At 47.0% G+C, this 21,599-nt stretch overlaps 1 protein-coding gene across 1 annotated transcript in view; it reads left to right on the top strand.

The window, feature by feature from the left end:
• The window catches only part of LOC311367047 (KAT8 regulatory NSL complex subunit 1-like), a 33,670-nt gene extending 12,112 nt beyond the window's left edge, over positions 1-21,558 (top strand). Inside the window, exons 3-15 of the mRNA XM_084485860.1 lie at positions 7,370-7,511; positions 8,198-8,266; positions 9,710-9,819; positions 10,235-10,379; positions 14,081-14,246; positions 14,469-14,624; positions 15,064-15,237; positions 16,447-16,595; positions 17,539-17,663; positions 17,783-17,840; positions 18,070-18,182; positions 18,366-18,618; positions 19,821-21,558. Coding sequence (XP_084341986.1) covers positions 7,370-7,511; positions 8,198-8,266; positions 9,710-9,819; positions 10,235-10,379; positions 14,081-14,246; positions 14,469-14,624; positions 15,064-15,237; positions 16,447-16,595; positions 17,539-17,663; positions 17,783-17,840; positions 18,070-18,182; positions 18,366-18,618; positions 19,821-20,030 — 1,870 coding nt within the window. The 3' untranslated portion in view covers positions 20,031-21,558. The remainder of the gene's footprint in view (positions 1-7,369; positions 7,512-8,197; positions 8,267-9,709; positions 9,820-10,234; positions 10,380-14,080; positions 14,247-14,468; positions 14,625-15,063; positions 15,238-16,446; positions 16,596-17,538; positions 17,664-17,782; positions 17,841-18,069; positions 18,183-18,365; positions 18,619-19,820) is intronic.
• The last annotated feature ends 41 nt before the right edge of the window (positions 21,559-21,599 follow it).

The following is a 21,599-nucleotide window of genomic DNA, read 5'->3' on the forward strand; positions in this document are numbered from 1 at the left end:
CCTGGTACCAGAGGTGTAGAGCTGGTAGATGCTGTGGGTGAGTGCTGAACACAACAGGGTTATTAGAGCATGTCTAGTGCAGGCTGCTGTGTGACATTGGGGTTACAGGGTTGCTAGGCCCCCTCCCCCCCTGCCTTTCAATGCTACTAGTTCAGCATTACGCTGCATTCTTGTCAGCTTAGCCTCTCCCCTCCTCCCTCTTCCTTCCCTGTGTTTTGGTTCTGGTTCCTGACACATCTGGATGTGTTTAGCCGGGCTTCAGTTCCCCCACACCAACCCACAGGCGTTACATAACCCCCTTTTATGTAACGCCGGCTGCTGCGCTGGCCAAGTTGACCCTGGTTCCTGTCCCCCAAACCCAGTCTGTTGCCCTGACCCGTGCCTGAAACAACCTAGAAAAGGATTGGGCAGACCAGGCCTGGTCAATGCTAATGCTTAAGGTTCCCCTCCCCCGGTCTCTGGCCTCCTAGGGACCCTGTTGCTTCTAAACACTAGCTGGGTGGTGGGAATGATGGGATTCAGTTCCATCAACCAGCTACCGTTTGGAATCGAGATGGCTGCAAGGTAAATAAGGCACATAGTACTGGCATCTGCTGTTTTCTGTTTTCTGTCCCTCATCCTCTCAACCAATAATTCTGTAACCAAAGCTGAACCTACAGCAGCACTGTGCTGTTTGATCAGGCCCACCTCGAGTCATGTTCACACCCATTCCTCACAGAGCTGAGTGTATATGTTATAAAAGGATGCAAAGTTTAGTTGTCTTTAACATCTTCACTGGCACAAACATTCAGAGATCTGAAGGAACGTGTAGCCTGGTGCTTGCATTTGTTCATGTGTGCAACATGAATAATAACACGCAAGGGACTGCAGTAAGGAAGTGGGAAGTTCATCAAAGAACAGAGACCATTTCCTTCTGGCTTTGAACTGCAATAGGCGTGTTTGGAAAGGCCCTTTTAAATTCAGTTGGCTCATTGTGAAGTTCTTTATGATACGAACAGCGGCATTTTAAAGCTACAGTTAAGAACCAGAGTAAGGTATGGAAGGGAACAGAACTAAAATAAGGTATTGATTAAAAACCAGAATAAGGTATGCTAGAGAACATAACTAAAATAAGGTATTGATTTAAAAAACCAGAATATGGTATGGTAGAGAACAGAATAAGGTGTAGTTCAGCATAGAATAAGGCAAAGAATGGAGCCAGACTAAGTCATAGACGAGGGTAAGGAACAGGATGAAGCTAAGCCTCACCATATGAGCCCGGTCAGGAGCACCAAGAGCAATGTGCTGACATCCGGCCTCTGGAGTGGTGGAGGGAACGGAGGGTTGAGGGGAGGAGGCACAGGGTGGTGGAGGGGACGTAGCCCCTAGTGGCGGTGGTGGAGGGGTCGTAGCCCCTAGTGTAGGTGGTGGAGGCGACGTAGCCCCTAGTGTAGGTGGTGGAGGGGTCGTAGCCCCTAGTGGTGGTGGTGGAGGGGACGTAGCCCCTAGTGGTAGATGCTCAACTTTCTCTCGAAAGCCACAGTCAACCTCTGCCCAGACAGAGCTCCACACATCTACACACACCGCTCCCAGACAGAGCTCCACACGTCCACACACAGCCCAGACAGAACTCTACAAGTCTACCTATTTGTGCAGACTTGTGGGGGGGGGGGGGGGGGGGCATTGTAACATGTCTCAAGCCAGAGGCAGTAGACTGGATTGTATTCCTTGCAAAAACTTTGAAAGACATTACAAGCACCTCATGTATGATTTTTCTTTAGCCTGCAAATAACATGTGTGTAATTTTAAGGCCATATCACCCAGCCCTAGTGACAAGGTTTTACTGTCCATCCAGAACAGTACCTGGGTTTTTATGTTGTGTATGCATAGCTCTAGTGCTGCTGTAACTTCGCATCATGAACAAACCGTCTATTGTTTTGGATAATTCGAAATACTCCCATTGTTTGTCAATGCAGTGTCTTTGGAAACTTTTTCGGTTGTACACTGAGGCTCTGCTGTTTCATTCACTGTATCTGACGGGTACTGACGTCGCCCACTCAGCCGATTTCAGCTTTCTGAAGCATTATTAAAATGGCACAAATGAAATGGCCTAGAAATGAGAGAATAATTGACACCATCTCATCCGGGCAGCAGAGCACCCTGGGTCTGACATGATGCATGGAGGTGCTGGAAGAAGAGGATAGGCCGCTGGGTGGTTGTTTGAGGAGAACCCTGCTTATATTCCCCATGTAGCGCTACAGTGTATGTAGCGTGCTCTCATCGTCTCAGTGCAGTAGCACAGGGTGTTTTATTCTGTTATGCAGTAGTACAGTATGTCACCTAGGGTTGTGCCAATGGACGATGTTATTGTCCATCGTGATGGCTGACCGACATCACGATGGAGAGCCACCATCGTGATGTCACGCCCCCCCCTCTGTCAGACACACACTAACCCTAGTCTCTTCTATAGTTAACCTAAAAACTTTGCAGGGATTGCTCTGTAAATTAAATTAAATGAGAATATAACTAATGCTTATGCATGCTATTTTAAATACAGTAGCCTATGCCAGAGACTTAGTTAGTCTTCCGAGATCTGATAGCATTTCTCGAGCCAGATTACACAGTGCCATGTCACCAAACTATGACTGCGGCTTGAGAAAATGTACAGCGAAGCAGCAGCCTCCCTCCTGTCCTTAGTGGACAAAGTTGCCATCACCACCGATGCTTGGACAGCGTTGTCACTTGTCAGTCGTACGTGACCGTGATTTTTTTACTGACTGGGTTGTGGAGAGTGCGATCCTGCAGACCCGCTCAATACCAGAGAGGCACACTGCGGAAAACATGAATTTTCGTTTCCAAATATTTATTTTAAAACAAAAATGTTTTAGTGTGTGTGTATGTCAAATTAAATGGTTTTAAATCTTAAATAAATTCTGTTGCAAAGAGGAGAGGCGCAGCATCAATATCCTAATTTTAATAAGTGAGTCAGCCGACGCCAACACATTTTGCCTATTGTAAATTGACATGAGACATTGTAAACGTTCGCAATCCTGCTCTATGCTCTGATATTTTGTTTATCATCATTTATATTAACCTCTGCGTGGTGCACACGCAAGCGGTCATGAAGATTGGTCATCTGCCCGTCTTTTGTGCGGCTCACACATGAGCAGATCGTGCACACAACTTCAGTCATCTCCCTTGGCTGTCCACTCTCATTAGGTCTAAACTCAAATTTGCCATATAGGCGAAGTAGTACCCTTTTTAGCAACCAACGCCACGTGCAAAACGTGCCCGGATGAGTAATTAGTTAGGTTAGTAAAATAACAAAATTATATTTTATAGTAGAAAAAAATATTTATCTAAAGAGAGTAAAAAAAAAAAAGTGCCGCGCATCGCCCAACACTAATCTCACCTGCATAGTGTTGAGGTGGGAGGCCAGAGACCATGGATCTAGGGAGGTAGGGTGGGAGCTTTTCCTCTGGCACCAGCTGTATGGGTGGACCCATACTGGGATCTCCTCATGCTGTAGTTCCTGCTCTAGTGGGCACTCTCTTTATGCTCTGTACCACAAGATCCATGCAGAAAAGTTTCTGGTGCAAATTGGTCCCCTTTCAGTGATATTCTGCCTATTTGTTTCTAGATGGCTCATTGACATGGATGGTGTTGATCTAAAATGCGGGTCGAGTCATTTGTGGGTAGGTGTGTGTACTGTTGCGTTCTGCCACTCTGCTGAGGAACTTTGATCCACAAACTATTAAATCCCTGAATCCCAATTGAATAAAACATCTGAATTGCTAGGCAGAGATCCCTGATAAATGTCAGATCCTTTTTGTGTTCCTCCATTCTTTTTTTAATTTTTTTATTTTTGAATACCTGGCTAACTTGGACATTAGACTGACAGAAATTAGTTTAATCACAAGCTACTTCATACTATGAGCCTTTTTGCCGTTAGTAGTTTGGCTGGGCTATATCGAATAATTTGAGTCATGTAAAAATAGTTGATGCATTGCCAAACCAGTGGTATAAAAAGCTTATCACTGCGGTAAGAAAACCAAAGCCATACTGGTCCAGCCTAGAAACATGGCTCCATGCTTTGAGAGTAGGCCTATGTCACATCATCACTAAGCAAATGGGGGTTTGAACCTTCTGTCATGTTTTCAGAAATTTGAGCGTGATCAACCGGAAGAGAAGTCTCACATGCCCTATTGTGGTGACTGATGTCATAAAAGAAAAACATTTGTACCTGTTATATTCTGTTTATTTAATTACCAACCTGTTGTGATTAATAGGAACAGCTTTCTGGTGTATTTGGACCTCATTTAAACATCGAAATGGCCTCTAAATAAGTACATTTTAAAACCCTATTCCCCCACCACACACACACACGTTTGCAGCAACCTCTTATTAAAATCGCTGCAACTGCGACTAATTGGAGAGCCATCGTGGAAGATTTCATATCTGCATTTATTATTCCTTAACTCTATTCCAATAAATATTGGAATATTGGGGCTCAGTACTGATAGTTTCTGAAATGCACATTTGGAAAAATCTACAGGCCACTCAATGTTTTTAATATTCAACCCTGAATATTTTTACTTGACAAATGTCAGTTTTATCAGCTGTTGGCTTGTGTTCATTTTGGACCATGTCAATAAAGTTTTTGAGTTTCCTGGAAGACATAAATAACAGGCCAACATACAAATAATAATGAACAGCAGACATTGTAACATCAGTGAATATTTGCTATGACAAGCATTTCCCTCTTTCCTGTGGACTGAAGCCACTTTGACATTCCAACTGAATTAGCATAGTTGTATGGACCAAGATATCATTACATTTGTGCTCTTCACATTTGCGACCATTGGTGACATTTTAATCTAAATGCATTCTGGGATACTGTCCCCATTCCACCTGTGTGGACTGGGGACCCCCTGCATTACATGGGGGTGCCCAGAGAGATGGGGGGGGGGGAGTGGACTCAGGCAGGGACGGTATGGAACATGGCTGAAGTTATTCGTGGCCAAGAAATGCCCATGAAGCACTGAAGAGCGGTATGTGTTTCCATCTTAAACAGTGAGGCTGGAATATTGTATATTGTGTTCCCTGGTTGCCAGTTAGACTAAAGCCAGAGTCTGTCTAGCAGCTGAAAAGGCCTCTGGATCTCTTTCCTCTGTCGTGGTCGGAGCTCTCTGAAGGCCCCCCTCCCTGGCTAGGTCAGTTACTGGACACACCCCACCCTCCTGTAGGCTGCAGTGCTAGCCTGGCACCAGCCCCTCCAGCGCCCTGCGGCCTATCGGAGGCCTCTAAAGCCGTCTGCTCCTCACAACGCTGCCAGGGCCCCTGAGCCATCCGTCTGTTAGTCCATGGTGTGTCCTGCCCTCCGTCTCTTCAACCGGCTCATAGTTCAAAGGAGGACGCATAGAGAGAGGAGTGGAAGCTCTGTGGCCACCGTCAGACTTGTTATTCTCATGTTCCCACAGCCCTGACGGCATAGCATTCAGCTCGAACAGCGCCCTCTGTGGGCCGAGAATCTTTCCTCTCTCCCCCTCCTTTCTCTGCCTTTTTTTGAAGGGAAGTGATCAGGAGTGTTTGCCCCCTGGTGGTCAAAGTGAAACAATAACACAACAATGAGGTTCTGTTGGTGCTCGCTCACTGGCCCCTACAGGCTGGCAGTGGAAATGCGTTGGAGCATGTCAAACAACACACTGCATTGTGCAATGTGTGAGAAATGGTGCTTCCAGCTTATTGTTGGAGCAATTGAGATGTTGAGGCAAGCCGATCTAATCTTAATTTTCCTAATTGTCCTATGGCTTTTCTGCCTTTTGTATACAGGACAATAGGGGTGGACGATAAGTCAGTCCCCCTCATCTGCGAACAGCCATTCACTACTTTGCCTTCTGTGCAGCGGTTGTCTGCGTGAGAGAGGGTTAAGCTTCCAGGATACTTATATTTAACGGCGCGGTGTGTTTGGATGTGTGGAGCTTCTTCTGTGCTGCGGTTGATGTCTGTGTGAGAGAGAGGGTTAGGCTTCTAGGACACTTGATAGTATAATGCAACGGTGCGGGTGTGTGCCCTGGCCAGCGGTTGATTTTGATGCGTCCGAGAAGGTTACGCTTCTTTGTACATGGCCACAGCGTTTGGGCCCATTTCAGGGCCTCTTCCTTTTTTTGTGTTCTGAAGAAACTGAGCACTGCTCATTTTCTGTACCCTGAAGCAATGTTAAACTTTTTAGATCAGCCTAATTCTTTCTGATATTGACAGAGCTGTGGCATTACTGTTAATTTGGAGGTGATGTCATGCTTGTTTCGAAAGTCTCTTGAGAGGGGTGGGGGGGACTAAACTTTACAGGGGTCACCAGTAATGAATGGAGGCATGTTACAATATTTGGACAATGAAACATATGTATTTTAATAAACTGTTGAAAGAATGATTGACAAATAATATAATTAGGAATAGATCACAATAGGCTGTGGTATGTGCTCATTATACTATTGCTACTATTGCTTTTATAAAACGATTACGTAAGTATGGCGAAATGAAAGTCATAGACACCCTCAATTTTGAAAAAGCGAGAAAGTCGGAAAAGCATTTTTTTTAACAAATACAAAAAAGTAGTCCCTCCTGGCTGCCTGCAAAGTGTACGGCGGTTGCTATGCAACACACTGTAGCATCCTTCAGAGAGAAGGCTAGGCTAGAGACGGTAGCTTGGTTCGCCGCCAATTTACCCTACTATCGAGTTCACTCACCGTGTGCCTATTGCTTTACAACATTTCCACCCTCTATAGCAATCAACATATTTTTAGGCTTCAGTGAACTATGCTGTTGCATTTATATATAAATAAACAACAGTTCAAGTTAGACGCGGAGTGATACTGAACTCTGTAAACTGAATGGGTATCATAGCTATGTGTATACGCTCAATATACAACAGTTGGGAACCAATCAGATCGCTTGATTTAAGCCACCTGTTTTATAATAAAATATAATTGTATTGCATTCTGGCTTCAGTCAGAAACCCAAAGTCCCCTCTTAACACTTAACACAATTGACTATCGTAATGATTAATATTTCGACTGATAAAAAGGTATATTGTGATATGGATTTTGGCCATATGGTCCAACCCTACTGGACAATGAAGAGAGACAGGAAAGTGTTTCTTGATGAGGGAAGGACTATTAATCTATTCCGTTATTAGTGGCCTTGCGGACCCGTCAACTGGTTGACGGTGGTGGCAAAATTATTTTTCAGAATTAGGCTATTGTTTGAGTAACGTGACCAAAGAGCAGAGGTAACTTGGTTGAAACCATGGTGGGCATGCAAGACGTTTAAACCCTAAAAGCTTTGGGGTGTTCTGTGATTCCAGTCCTGACAGCATGCCTTTTTCCCCCAGATGGAAGCGAGCGGAGAGCCGGTACATGGTAGAGAGGGCCGCCATCATCAGCCACTGGAACTGGCTGCAAGCACACATCTCAGACCTGGAGTACCGCATCCGCCAGCAGACGGACATCTACCGCCAGATACGCACCGGCAAGGTGAACTGGGGGGGAGCGAGAGGTCGGGGTGAGGAAGAGGTAGGGTGTGAGTGAGTGAGGGATGGGGGGGGGGGGTGAGAGTGAGGGATGGGGGAGTGAGAGGTGGGTGTGAGAGTGAGGGGTGTGTGGTGGAGTGAGGTGTGTGGTGTTGGGTGTGTGGTGGTGGGTGAGGGAGAGGTGTTAGGGGGGTGAGGGAAAGGTGGGGGTGTGGGAGGGAGAGGTGGGGGTACGGGAGGGAGTGACAGGATGGGGTGGGGGAGTGAATGAGAGGTGGGTATGAGAGTGAGTGAGTGAGGGTTGGGAGATAATGAGTTGGTGGTCAGTGAGGGAGGGTTGGGGGAGTACGAGTTGGGGGTGGGTGAGAGTTGGGGGAGTATGAGTTGTGAGTGGGTGAGGGAGGATTATTTTTTTCAAATAACATGACACACAAATAACACAAATAACAAATAACTGATGTGTGTCTAATGTAAGCCGGCCTCTTCATGGGGCTGGATAGTTCTCTAGTGCTCTAGGGGGTTCCCAATCCCCACGGAATCCTCTGAATAAGTCCGTTAACATTGTTGTTGTCACCATAAAGAGTTTGAAGAAACTGTTTTTGGTTTGTTGGGCCACGTGCTGCACTTCCCGACGACCATGAGCAGACGGTCGACTCAGTAACATCTAACAGCAGCTCTCTGCGTCTTCAGGGTTCAGTGGAGCTCGATGGTGGGTCTGTCGGAGGGCCGGAGCTGAAGACGGAGCCGTCGATCCCTCAGGTAGCGTTACGATTATTATATTATCCATTAGCAGCGGGACCTGCCGCTCTCAGACCCGTGGAATATAAATGAAGCCTCTGGTCCAGATGGCTTCGTGTTTCATGTGGTTCATCACTGCTGTTCAGCGTATTTTAAATGAGCTGTCTGTCTCTGCTGGCTTAATTGAGGATGTCAGAGTTAGGGCTGTCGGAACGAATTTCAGGAGTCCTAATATAAATCGAAGAGTAAAGATAATGTGTACTAATGGAATTCTGAATTCACTATTCAAATGTTTTTTTTTTTAAATAATTGTGTTGGATAACGTAAGCGAATCTTACCCTTCTCGCTTGGCCTACCCGCATGTGAAAACTAATGGGGGGTGGGGGGGGGGGGGGGGGGGTACTTGTTTGTGCGATAGACTACAGACTCTACTACATTCAACAATTATTTATTAAACACTAACACAGTAATCATAATCACTGCTTACGGTAGAGCTGACATCTAGCATCACTACAGGTTGTCTGTGGTTTTAAAAATAACAATTTAAGGGCCCTTTGGTAATTGCACTCTTTTAAAGGACCACCATCGATGCTTATTTTCATGGAGGCTGTCAGGCCGCAAGTCTGTCTTGATCTATACACAGAGTGAATGACGTTTAGATTATTTTATACTTTTGTTTAATATTTACAATTACGTAGTTAAGGCGGCAGGCGTGTGTTGCTTAGGCGGCCGCCTAAGCTGTTAAGTGATGTGGGAAACCCTGGACTAATATAATATCCTTTTGTGCATTTTACTTTCAAGAAAGAAATGTTTATTGGTAGAATGCCTTCTAGTGGGAAGAACATTTAATAGTGTTATTGGAAATACATAGGCCTGTGTGTACAGTGTATAGGTAAGAATTAATAATGCGCTATATTTGAGCATTAAAAATGCAACAATAAGGACTGGCTTTCCTTATTATAGTGTTCCAGAGGAAGATTGACAGTTGTAGTCAGGGTTGAGGCTTCTCTAGCACCCCAGCTTGTATATGCTTACAAAACCTCCTTTTAGGTGAAACTGTTGGGTCATTTACAAGCATCAGCCGAAATATGTAAGCAGAATTGATTTCATGTGCTGTGTTATTGTCAAGGACTTCTGAATATTGCTGTGACTGTTATTTTTTTGATTTTTTTAGAATCTCTCTGGATAGCATAGACACTATAATCTTTAACTTAAACAAGTTGAGACGTATTTGCAATCTCTGTAGTTTGTAGTGGAATCTTTCCCAGTAACGCCGTTCTTAATGTTATTGAATCAGTTGAATGGTGGTAGTTAGACCTCATGTTGGCGGACGATAAGAGTGTCGGTGAAAAAGGCGTGTGCAGCACTGCCCCCCCCTCCCCCTGTGTCAACGTCCTCTGCTGGTGGAGACGTCGGTCGGTCGGTGGCTATAGTGTCGCTCACTTCTCTTATCTCTCTGTCCAGGATGGAAGCTCGGAGCAGCCTGTCCCTGCCGCCCCCACCTCCTCCTCCTCCGCAGACCCCAGCCCCTGGAGGGGCCAAAATGGCCGACCGGTCAACGGTGTCCTTAACAGGTGCTGCGCCCTGTGATAGCCGCTATCAGCGCTGCCCACCGAGGCCCAATTACAGCTCCGCCACTAAATGCAAATGGCTGATAAGCGGGACTATCCTCGTGCTGGGGCCCTGAGTTTTCGTACATGTTTGATTTGGGAGGATTGTTAATCGTAAATGTTGGGATAAAACATTTACAGCCTGTTCCTTTTCCTCGGGCTCCCCCCTCATTTGGTGTTTTACAGTATAGATGGGGTGTGTGTGTGTGTGTGTGTGTGTGTGTGTGTGTGTGTGTGTGTGTGTGTGTGTGTGTGTGTGTGTGTGTGTGTGTGTGTGTGTGTGTGTGTGTGTGTGTGTGTGTGTGTGTGTGTGTGTGTGTGTGTGGTGACGTAAGAGGTCTTGTATTGATACTGTCATGTCTCCCCGTGTGTTGCATAGGATGATGGAGTCGACAGAGACGAAGCTGCAGCAGCCAGCAGCAGCGCCAGACAGCAGCTGTGTAGCGGCCCGCACGCGCCCCCTGGTGGGCTGCCGGCGACGCAGGCTGCTCCAGCCCAGCACCGTGCCCCACCTCCACGGCAAGGTATGCTCCCCGCCTGCAACGCCTTACTGAGGAGCTCGTCTCCTGAGGAACCCTCTGGACTACCGGACTAATGGCTTGGATTATTTACATTTTGGGTATTTAGCAGACTCTTTTATCCAAAGTGACCAACAATAAGTACTTTGTCAGAAGCCATTTACACCAATATGTATTGGTGTCCTTTATCTAACCCCTTGAGGTTTCGTTTTCCAATTCCAGCAGCCTTTAAAGACAAAAAGTATTCTAAAGTAAACATATTAAGTAATCTAAAGAGAACCGATTGTTCTTCAATCACAGATTGGCAGCTATCTCCATATGGTGAACTGACATCTTATAGCTATGACAATGGTTTACGGGATGGTTGATAATGAAGTTACTAGTATCGGGGATGTGATCACGTTGATAAATGTAGTCTCTAATATTAAAGTTGTCAAGGTCCATTGGCTGTACAGCAGCAGCTACGTGTGTAGCTTAAAGACACATCCTGTGTTAGCCTGCTGCGTGGAGAGGCGTGTCCATGTTGGCTGTACAGCAGCTATGTATTTAGTCTAAAGACACATCCTGTGTTAGCCTGCTGCGTGGAGAGGAGTGTCCATGTTTGCTGTACAGCAGCTATGTGTGTAGCTTAAAGTCACATCCTGTGTTAGACTGCTGTGTTGAGAGTATACCCTATTGTTGCTGTGTAGGAGCTCTGTGTTTAACATAACAGTATTTCCTGTGTTTGCCTGCTGTGTGGAGAGTATTTTCCATGTTGGCAGTATCAGAGTTATGTGTTGAGTAATTAGACTTGTTGGACCCTTTTTATCCAAAGCGTCTTAAAGATGTGAGTGCATTCCTTCTTGGCATGGGACCCCGCAGGGGGAAAGGAGCCCCTAACCACCGCAGAGGAAATGCTTTGCACTACCAGTTGAGCGTCACACTTCACAGGCTGTGGTAAACTCATTCTCACTTCCTCCCTGAATGAGGAAGTGGTGGTGCAGCAGTCTGACTCTACTGGCCTAACCAGTCCTTTGAGCAGGATAATGAACTGTCAGCCTGCTCGTCCAGTCTCCCAGCTGGGCGTGTAACACAATACAAAGGTAAACAGGCTGTGACTCGTCAGGGGAAAAATAGGTCATCTGGTTTCCAAAGCAAACGGACAGCCGATGAACCTGCTCACTGCACAACCCTGGGCTCATGTTGGCTTCATGTCTGCAGGGAAACCTTTTACTGAATAAAGCAGAGGCCCGTCGCTAAGGTGACGAGGACTAGGATAGTTCCGTGGTCAGGGTCTTTGTCTGCCAGCCTAAAGATTGTGGGTTTGAACCCCTAATCCCAACAGTCTACATGTAGGTAGGCATCGTAAAAAACACTGTTTCCATTAGTGCGTATGGTTCCACACTACGGATGAAGTTATCTGTTGTAGGTGTGGTCACCCTAGTGTTGTGCTCTGCTGTGCTCTGATCTATTAAGTCCCAATCGAGGAAGCTCGGCAGAGATTCCTGATGAATATCTATTTTATATATATTTTCTGCACAGCTCGATCTCTAATGAAGATGTATTTTCCGTATTAGCCGGGTTCTAGGTATACATTCTTAATTAAATTTACATTTGCTTATAAGCATGCCAACATCTCATTCCACAAATCTGATTTGGATCTAAATTCCACTTGTTTTGGACTAAACTAAATGTGATGACTAGAAATCGGCTATATTTCCGCCTTCTAGATTATTATATCCTTTATTTAACCAGGTTAGTCTCATTGAGATTAAAATCTCTTTTACAAGAGATTTTACGAGAGACCTGCAAAGATGGACAACAGTACACAGTTCCAACATAAAACACAAGACAAAATACAAGTTCAATACTAAGTGCAATTGTGAAAATACATTAAGATCATTGACTAAAACATTTGCAATTTCCAATAGAGTACGACTTCAAACACTTAACAGATGACGCCCTCTGAGTGAGGAGCGAGTGTGTCCTCCTGAGGTTGTGAATAGGGATGGGTCAGAATATTTGATTATTCGACTATTCGTTCCTGAGGGTCAAAGTCGATTTTTGACATTTGGACCGTTAACATTTTTTCCCCTTCAAATAAACAAGAATTAACGGACGGAACTAATGTTGGTTCTGTAGCACTATTATTCTTTTTTTATTATTATATATATTTTAATTATTATTAATCATGTACAGAAAAACAATATACACAAGCATAAATATTAATATATATGCATACGACACAAACACTGATCACTGTTAAAGTTAGTTGTTTTTTTTGCATTTAAGATATTAAGTGATTTCTTGGCGATGATCCATGGCTGCCTTTGTGAATGTCGGCACACATCGAATAATCGATTATTCGTTCATACCACCCACTGATTATTCGACCATGAAAAATTAGAGTTATTCACATCCCTAGTTGTGAAGCGGGAATCTGTCGGAGCAGGTTGTTGTAGCGATGACTGGCGTGAAACACAGCTGTTGATTCAGTGTCCCACCCAGGTGCCTCCTCGTCCGAGCAGCAGCGTACGGCCGAGTGGTCAATATTGACAGAGAGGGTGTGGCTGGGAGATGCCGTCCCTGGAAGGGAGAGCAGCTCAACCGTGTCCAGATTGAGCTTCTTTGTGTTCTGTTGACATCCACTGAGAGATGGGATCCAGACACCGAGATTTGCTTTTGTCGCGTGTTTTCAGGTGGTTAGTTAAGCCCTTTCCCAATTCTCCCCCTTCCCCTAGATTTGAGCCCTAACCCTAGATAGGGTAGGACTCACAGCAAGTATTTTTGCGAAGGGGAGAGAAATGGGGACTGGGCCTTTAAGTTTAGGTTTCAAAATGAGGGATTTTGATGAGAAGGTTTAAAGCATCTCTCGTTAGACGATAGTCAGTGAATCAATGCACACATTTATATAATATTACTGTTTCAGGCAATAATAGCAGTAAGTAGTTTTATTTCAGGAAGATGCAAATATACTTAAAGTATGTAAGGCGATTGGATGTCTGTCATTGTAAAATACTTGTAATGGTGGTTTTGCAGCCCTAGTTAAATCGGTCATGATGATATGTTGCGTTAAAGCCCTAGTCAAGTTGTTCACGTTGTTGTGTTACAGCCCTAGTGAAGGGGTTCATGTTGTGTTACAGCCCTAGTGAAGGGGTACATGTTGTGTTACAGCCCTAGTGAAGGGGTTCATGTTGTGTTACAGCCCTAGTGAAGGGGTTAATGTTGTGTTACAGCCCTAGTGAAGGGGTTCATGTTGTGTTACAGCCCTAGTGAAGGGGTTCATGTTGTGTTACAGCCCTAGTGAAGGGGTTCATGTTGTGTTACAGCCCTAGTGAAGGGGTTCATGTTGTGTTACAGCCCTAGTGAAGGGGTTCATGTTGTGTTACAGCCCTAGTGAAGGGGTTCATGTTGTGTTACAGCCCTAGTGAAGGGGTTCATGTTGTGTTACAGCCCTAGTGAAGGGGTTCATGTTGTGTTACAGCCCTAGTGAAGGGGTTCATGTTGTGTTACAGCCCTAGTGAAGGGGTTCATGATGATGTTGTGTTACAGCCACAGTGAAGGGGTTCATGATGATGTTGTGTTACAGCCCTAGTGAAGGGGTTCATGATGATGTTGTGTTACAGCCACAGTGAAGGTGTTCATATTGGTGTGTTACAGCCACAGTGAAGGTGTTCATATTGGTGTGTTACAGGTCTTATGAGGGTGTTGATATTGTTGTGTTACAGACTCAGCGTATTGGCTGTGTTCCCTCGTGTTGCCGGCTGAACCCCAGCTGCGTGATGTGCGGTGGGAGGAGCAGTCCCGTAGAAGACCCCCAGTACGACCTCCCCACCATGGAGAGACTCTCCAGACTGGACCCTGGAGTCCACCCTATCCTCTCCTTCTCTGACGGTGAGCTGCCACCACACACATCACAAGCCATGTATCTGGCAGCATCTCCTGTCTCCACTGAAAGACAGCGTGGACAAGCTCACGGCTCTCTCCGGGCACAATTATCTCCAAACAGATGTATTCACTTGGACTTGGATCTCGGTTTACTTGCTTTGCTTAATTATCCCAGAACCCCCATGGTCATTTCTGTGTCTCTGATGGCTCGACTGTTTGTTTCCTTAGATGTATGTGTGGGCCTCCGGCTGCAACAAGTGCTCAAGAGCCAGTGGCAAAGCAAGGCGTTGGACCGCAGCAAGCCCCTAAAGAAGCTCTCCCTCAAACACAAGCTCTCCTCCTCCAGAGAGAAGCACAAGTTCACCAGCTCCCTCATGGCAGTCCGTAAGTACCTACACCCATCCGAACCAGGACCACACCTAATCAAAACCAGGGTCACACCTGATCAGAACCAGGACCACACCTAATCAAAACCAGGGTCACACCTGATCCGAACCAGGACCACACCTAATCAAAACCAGGGTCACACCTGATCAGAACCAGGACCACACCTAATCAAAACCAGGGTCACACCTGATCAGAACCAGGACCACACCTAATCAAAACCAGGGTCACACCTGATCAGAACCAGGACCACACCTAATCAAAACCAGGGTCACACCTGATCAGAACCAGGACCACACCTAATCGGGAATCAGGGAACCACAATCCATACTAGTCCCAATCCTTCTTTCACATCCAAAGCAGAACCCGTTTCTCATCCAAAGCAGAACCAGTACCTCTTCCGACCCAGTTCTGAAGCCAACGCTCTCGTCCCCTCCAGGTCTAGGTCACTTTAAGAGGCGCTCAGAGAAGGGGCGGCTCGGGGAGACGAGCCTGGGGCCCGCGCGGCTGGAGAGCCAGGCCCTCGGTAAGACGGAGCGCCTGCAGCCGGGGCCCTACGACAAGAGCTACAGCCGCAAGAGACCACGAGAACGCTCGCTGGACCGGACTGACCGTGAGTCCTCTCTAGTGGTCACCAGTCCGCTCACTGGTCACAACAGAGATCACAGGCCTACCCGTTAGAACTTGTTGTGTGCATACACATGAATAGGATGTTGCGTATAGCAGTTTTTGTAATATTTTACACACTGTCAAAGCCAGGAGCATTGATACAGGCGGATCAAAATAGGAAAGGCAATTGCGTTATTTGTCAAAATCCTGTTTTTGAAAATGGCACGATAAGATAATAAATAATGGGCCAACCATAGATGACGGAAATTAAGTTAACCAAATTTCTATGTATTATTTTTCACCTTGCTCACTGTTACCAATGTCAGGAATATATATATATACGCGATACGCCAAGATATGTTAATTGGCGTCTGAATGTCTTACCCAGATTCAGATAAATTCTGTAAACAATACGCTAACACGGCAAACTCCCCTAACCAAGCGATGAAACTGAATCTGGGTACACTAGGATCTAGTGAGCCTGCTGTGTTTCTGTTTCAGTAATACCACCAGTGAACTCTGAGGATTGTAGTTTAGTAACGGCCTAACTGCAGAAATAAACCTCTTTGAAAACGTCCCTTCTGAATGTATACAAGCATTGCTACTTAATTAATTGAATGAGATGTACACAAGTAAACACTTAAAATAATGGTTTAGTAAGGGTTATACTGCATCTAAATACATAGCCATGAAACGGCCAGACAAACGTCTATGCAGCAAACCTTTGACGTTAATGAGACACCGAACGCAGGAGTGCAGAGCTGCTGCTGCCGTTTGCGCTGTGAGATATAAAATATAAGATATTAATATCCGTCGTAACTTCAGACTTGGCTGAGGTTATAGTCCTTATGTGATCTGTAGATTGCGCTTCATTTCATCACTAAAGTCTCAGTAAGCTCTTCAGGCTTAGGCAACCGAAACTAAAGGAGCCAAACAGCCGATTGGCCGGTGACTTTGCTGGGAGGGGAGGGCACTGAGGAAGAGCTTGTTTTGAAAACCCAGAGGTCCCGGTTAAAGTCCCGGGTACAGCCATTTGGCGGGACATTCTGGGGAAGGAAATGGCGGTATTTTGACGTAAACAATGGATAATCATGCCTTTTTATTTATTTTTTGTAGCCGTTTGAGGGACAACTTGGAGACCATTTAGTTTCACTCATCGGGGCCCTTTGTGGGGAGTCTTGGTGTTGCTAATGTGTCTGTTTTATGTCCTCAGCGTCTCCCAAGCTGTACCTGGACTCTGGCAGTCCCTGCTCTGTGCTGGCCAACATGCACTCATCCATCCACGGCTCCCTCACGCGCCAGCTCTCCACCTCCTCCGACAACTCCACCCCTCTGGGCAGCCAAAGTGTCCACAACACGCCGGTAGGACTGTGGGACCCCGCCGCATACTACTGGGAACGCTTAGCTTGTACATGAACTACTGGGAACGCTTAGCTTGTACATGAACTACTGGGAACGCTTAGCTTGTACATGAACTACTGGGAACGCTTAGCTTGTACATGAACTACTGGGAACGCTTAGCTTGTACATGAACTACTGGGAACGCTTAGCTTGTACATGAACTACTGGGAACGCTTAGCTTGTACATGAACTACTGGGAACGCTTAGCTTGTACATGAACTACTGGGAACGCTTAGCTTGTACATGAACTACTGGGAACGCTTAGCTTGTACATGAACTACTGGGAACGCTTAGCTTGTACATGAACTACTGGGAACGCTTAGCTTGTACATGAACTACTGGGAACGCTTAGCTTGTACATGAACTACTGGGAACGCTTAGCTTGTACATGAACTACTGGGAACGCTTAGCTTGTACTTGAACTACTGGGAACGCTTAGCTTGTACATGAACTACTGGGAACGCTTAGCTTGTACATGAACTACTGGGAACGCTTAGCTTGTACATGAACTACTGGGAACGCTTAGCTTGTACATGAACTACTGGGAACACTTAGCTTGTACATGAACTACTGGGAACGCTTAGCTTGTACTTGAACTACTGGTAAATGTTCTGAATACCTTTTTTGTTTATTAAATACTGGGTTACGTTCTGAATACTTTTTTATTTTTTTTTATTAAATCCTGGGATGCATGATTGGTAAAGATGAATCTTTAGGCAGATTTTTAATAACTAATAATGATCTGCTTCAGCATTTCCAATGCTGACTTTGATTTATTAACTGCTTTTTGGAAAGAGAATTTCAACAAATAGGACCACCCTGCTTGTAAGAGAAACGGCCCACCCTAGCTTCAGTGTAGACCCCAGAGAATAAGCGCGGTGTTCCCCCCCCCCCCCCCCCCCAGCAGCAGCCCATCAAGAGGAGGCGAGGCGAGAGCTCCTTCGACATCAACAACATCGTGATCCCCATGTCGGTGGCGGCCACCACGCGGGTGGAGAAGCTCCAGTACAAGGAGATCCTCACGCCCAGGTACCCCCTCTCCGCACGCACCACGGCCTCCTCAGAGCGGGCAGGGCCTCCTCCTGCTGCATGCTGGGACATTGCTTCTGGTTCCCTCCGTGATACATGTGCTCTTGTGTTTCCCGCAGTTGGCGAGAGGTGGACATCCTGGCCCAGCCGATGGCTGAGGAGGAGAACGAGACGGAGGTAAGATCTCCACGGCTATGCCCCTTTTCTCTCTTGTTTCTTCCTCTCGTCTCACTCTCTATTGCTCTGTCTATCTTGGCGCTCGGTTCCTCTCCTGTCTAACGTGTGTGTGTGTGTGTGTGTGTGTGTGTGTGTGTGTGTGTGTGTGTGTGTGTGTGTGTGTGTGTGTGTGTGTGTGTGTGTGTGTGTGTGTGTGTGTGTGTGTGTGTGTGTGTGTGTGTGTGTGTAGCTGGAGGACCTGACTGATGCTGCGTTCAGCCAGCTCCACCAGCCCTGTGAGGACCAGGAGAGATCTCGCTGGACCTGGATGGCTCTAGCCCCCGCTAAGAGGAGAGGAAGCAGGTAAAGATGGACCTTCACATGACCCCCCTGATCCTGGTCGCACCGGCCAGTCCTAATCCCACCTCGCCACCCTAGTCTTTAATCTGCCTTATTCATGTACTTTATCACTCATGGAGGTACAAGCGATCAGCGTCTCCAACGTGTTGTGAAGAGGTCTTCATGTGTTGTCCCTGGTCCGCTCAGGTCTTACAAGTCAATCGACGGGCGGACCACACCCCTGCTCTGTGGCACCAACCCCCCCACGCCGCAGCCCGCCTCCCCGGACCCAGGCCACTGCCCGCTGCTCCACGAGTACAGCTACCTGCCCTCGCCCATGAGCCCGGGCAGCCCGGACGCCACCTCCAACCCCCACACCCCCTGCTCCCGGGACTCACACCGGCTCATGTCCAACGAGGACACGCGCTGCTCCACGCCAGACTTCCCCTTCGAGGAAAGGGTACGTACTGGGGATACTGGGGCTGGGGCCTCCTCTCTGCTGGGTTATTACTGGGGCTGGGGCCTCCTCTGCTGGGTTATTACTGGGGCTGGGGCCTCCTCTGCTGGGTTATTACTGGGGCTGGGGCCTCCTCTCTGCTGGGTTATTACTGGGGCTGGGGCCTCCTCTGCTGGGTTATTACTGGGGCTGGGGCCTCCTCTCTGCTGGGTTATTACTGGGGCTCAGGCCCCTCTCTGCTGGGTTATTACTGGGGCTGGGGCCTCCTCTCTGCTGGGTTATTACTGGGGCTGGGGCCTCCTCTCTGCTGGGTTATTACTGGGGCTGGGGCCTCCTCTCTGCTGGGTTATTACTGGGGCTGGGGCCTCCTCTCTGCTGGGTTATTACTGGGGCTGGGGCCGCCTCTCTGCTGGGAGACCAGGAGTACCGGGTTCCATTCCCAGTGTCCACCTGTTGGCGCCGTTGAGCTAGGCGTCCTCATCTCTCGTATTTCCTGAAAGGAAGAGGAGCCAACAGGTGGACAGCGTCGTTTTAACACTGCCCGGGTCAGAAGACGTGTACCGTTCTTTACTGCATTTAAAGGCTCTCCCAAGTTCTACATTAGCACTGGTCTGAGCCAGAAGCGACCTCAAATGTGTATGAACGCATTTTAACATGGATTTCGTCCGGAGTTTAATCCGATCCGAGTTCCAAGTCAAAGCGATGTCCCCAGCGGCTCTGACCCTGAGTTAATGGAGCTAAAGGGTGCTCCACTCATTTATCAACCTCCACTTTGATAACATTAACAGTTCAGAATCATTACATCCCATTGAGAGGCCTGAATGGCTGCTGTCTCACTGTTTCAGGGACATCTTTCTTTCTAAATGAGAAAGAATGATGTCCCTGAAACTGTGATTTAGCATTGGCCTCTCAGTGGCAGCCAGCACACTGTTTCAGGGACATCCTTCTTTCTCATTCACAAAGGTTTAGGCAAAAGCAAAATTGGGATGCCCAGTGACGGTGACGTCACAAGTGGGCGTGTCCGGCTAGATGTATGCTGGATAGATCAGTCTGCCAGCATGCCATTTCGAACCCCACTCACACCTGCTGGTAGAACAGGGGCCCTTAACGATGGATTTGGGCTAATAATAAATAACATCTTGCGGATGTTATTTAACAAGTGGTTGAGGACCCCTCTGGTGACGCCGTGTTGTGATCGTCTCTAGACGGTGGCGCCATGGGAGCGGCGTAACTTCCCGATGTCGGAGGACCCCGAGATGCAGCCCGAGGTGGAGAGTGACAGCAGCGCCGTCGTCTCCCGGATACGCAGCATCTCTGGTTGCCGAGCAACGGGCTACGGCCGGCTGGATTCTGACGATATGGACTTGCCTTGTGAAGAGGACGACCTTAAACACAAGGCCCCCACCCACCGATGATAAACTGCTGCAACCCCATCCCCCCCCCCCCCCCAGTTTCTGACCACACCCCCTTCTCTGGAGCCCCTCCCCCTCATTGAAGCCCCTCCCAGGCCCCCGCATTAACCTCCGAAAGCAGGAAGCAGCAGATCTCAAGGGGCTGCTGTTGTTTGATATTCAAACACCAGTGGGATACTTTTCACAGTTTTTAGTGAACGTTACGGAGATAGAAGCCTTTCCCTACACTTTTGTTTTTTGTCACAGGAAAAAAAGGTAAATGTAAAAAAAAAAAAAGAATATAAAAGAATGTGCTATAAAAAAGTGATTAGTGTCGTAGGCTGAACATGTACATGGGGCTTAGCGATGTCTGGTGTGTGGCGTGTCTCTCGTAGCGCACTATGTAGCCCACTACTCCACGTATGCCAAAGGGTGTTTTCTATTCACTAGTTTGCTTGTAATTCCCATGTACATTTTTAGTGGAGTGACAAAATAATAATAAATCTCCTGAGCCCCCCCGCCCAGATATACAGGTACATTGGGGGGTGTAGTTCCCTCTTCTCCCCACTAGAGGCCGCCGCCTTCTTTGACTGCCAAGTTCCGTTCTGTTGCTCCTCGTCATTCCTGACTCACATTGGACTCATGTATGTTTTTTGTTTTCACGGTAAATCATTCCTTTTGAGTCTTTGCGATGCCCAAGCGCTTGTTTGCTTTGCCCTGCTGTCGTTGTCTGTTTTTGCTTTTGGTTTATTTTTTATTTTTTTTATAATAAGTGGCAGGCATAACAGGACTGCTGTCTCAAGAGCACTTAGACCCACACATGCTAATGCTAGTTCCGCTAGCACTACAAATCTCACCCATGCTATCGCTAGGTTTACTAGCCATAAACAAAATTCCACACATGCTAGTCATGCTAGCTCTACAGGATACTGCACATGCTGACCCTAATTTAATTAGCCGTCCATGATACCACACACGCTAAATGCTAGTTCTGCTAACCATAAAACATACACACACACATGATAACGCTTGTTCTGCTAGCCAATCGAAATACCACACATGCTAACGCTAGTTCTGCTAGCCTTACAGATTAGCCCGGTAGCGGAGCCGCCTGCTCCATGGACGCTAACGCTAACATAGCAGCAGGCTCGTTAAAAGGATGCCAAAAGCAGCCCTGTAGGACGGGGGTTCTGCCCGGTCGGCGCTCCAGTTCTACAGCGGTCTCAACAGCTGCTCCGCTGGCTTCACTGGACAACAACTGGACGTGTTCTGTAAGAAACGCCCCCTCCAAGCCCCCCCCTCACACACAATGCCTCAGGTTTCACATGTTAAGGGAATATCTGCAGCCTGAACTAGACATCTGAAAGAATACCATGTCCTGTCAACACTAGCCCCCCCCCCCCCCCCCCCCCCCCTCCTCCCAGTAACTAATTGCTATGCAAAATCTATGGTATAATTTTCACCTGTTTTCAATCACTTTCCGTTTGTAGTTAAGCAAGATGTTGATGTACCCATCTGATGTTGCAGCAGTTAACCTAATCCAAATCAGAATTGTTTTGTAAATAGTACCATTAAAACATTTATGTTTAACTT

Source organism: Micromesistius poutassou (genome assembly GCF_964030765.1).
Source record: "Micromesistius poutassou genome assembly, chromosome: 21".
In the NCBI taxonomy this organism is placed as follows: Eukaryota; Metazoa; Chordata; class Actinopteri; order Gadiformes; family Gadidae; genus Micromesistius; species Micromesistius poutassou.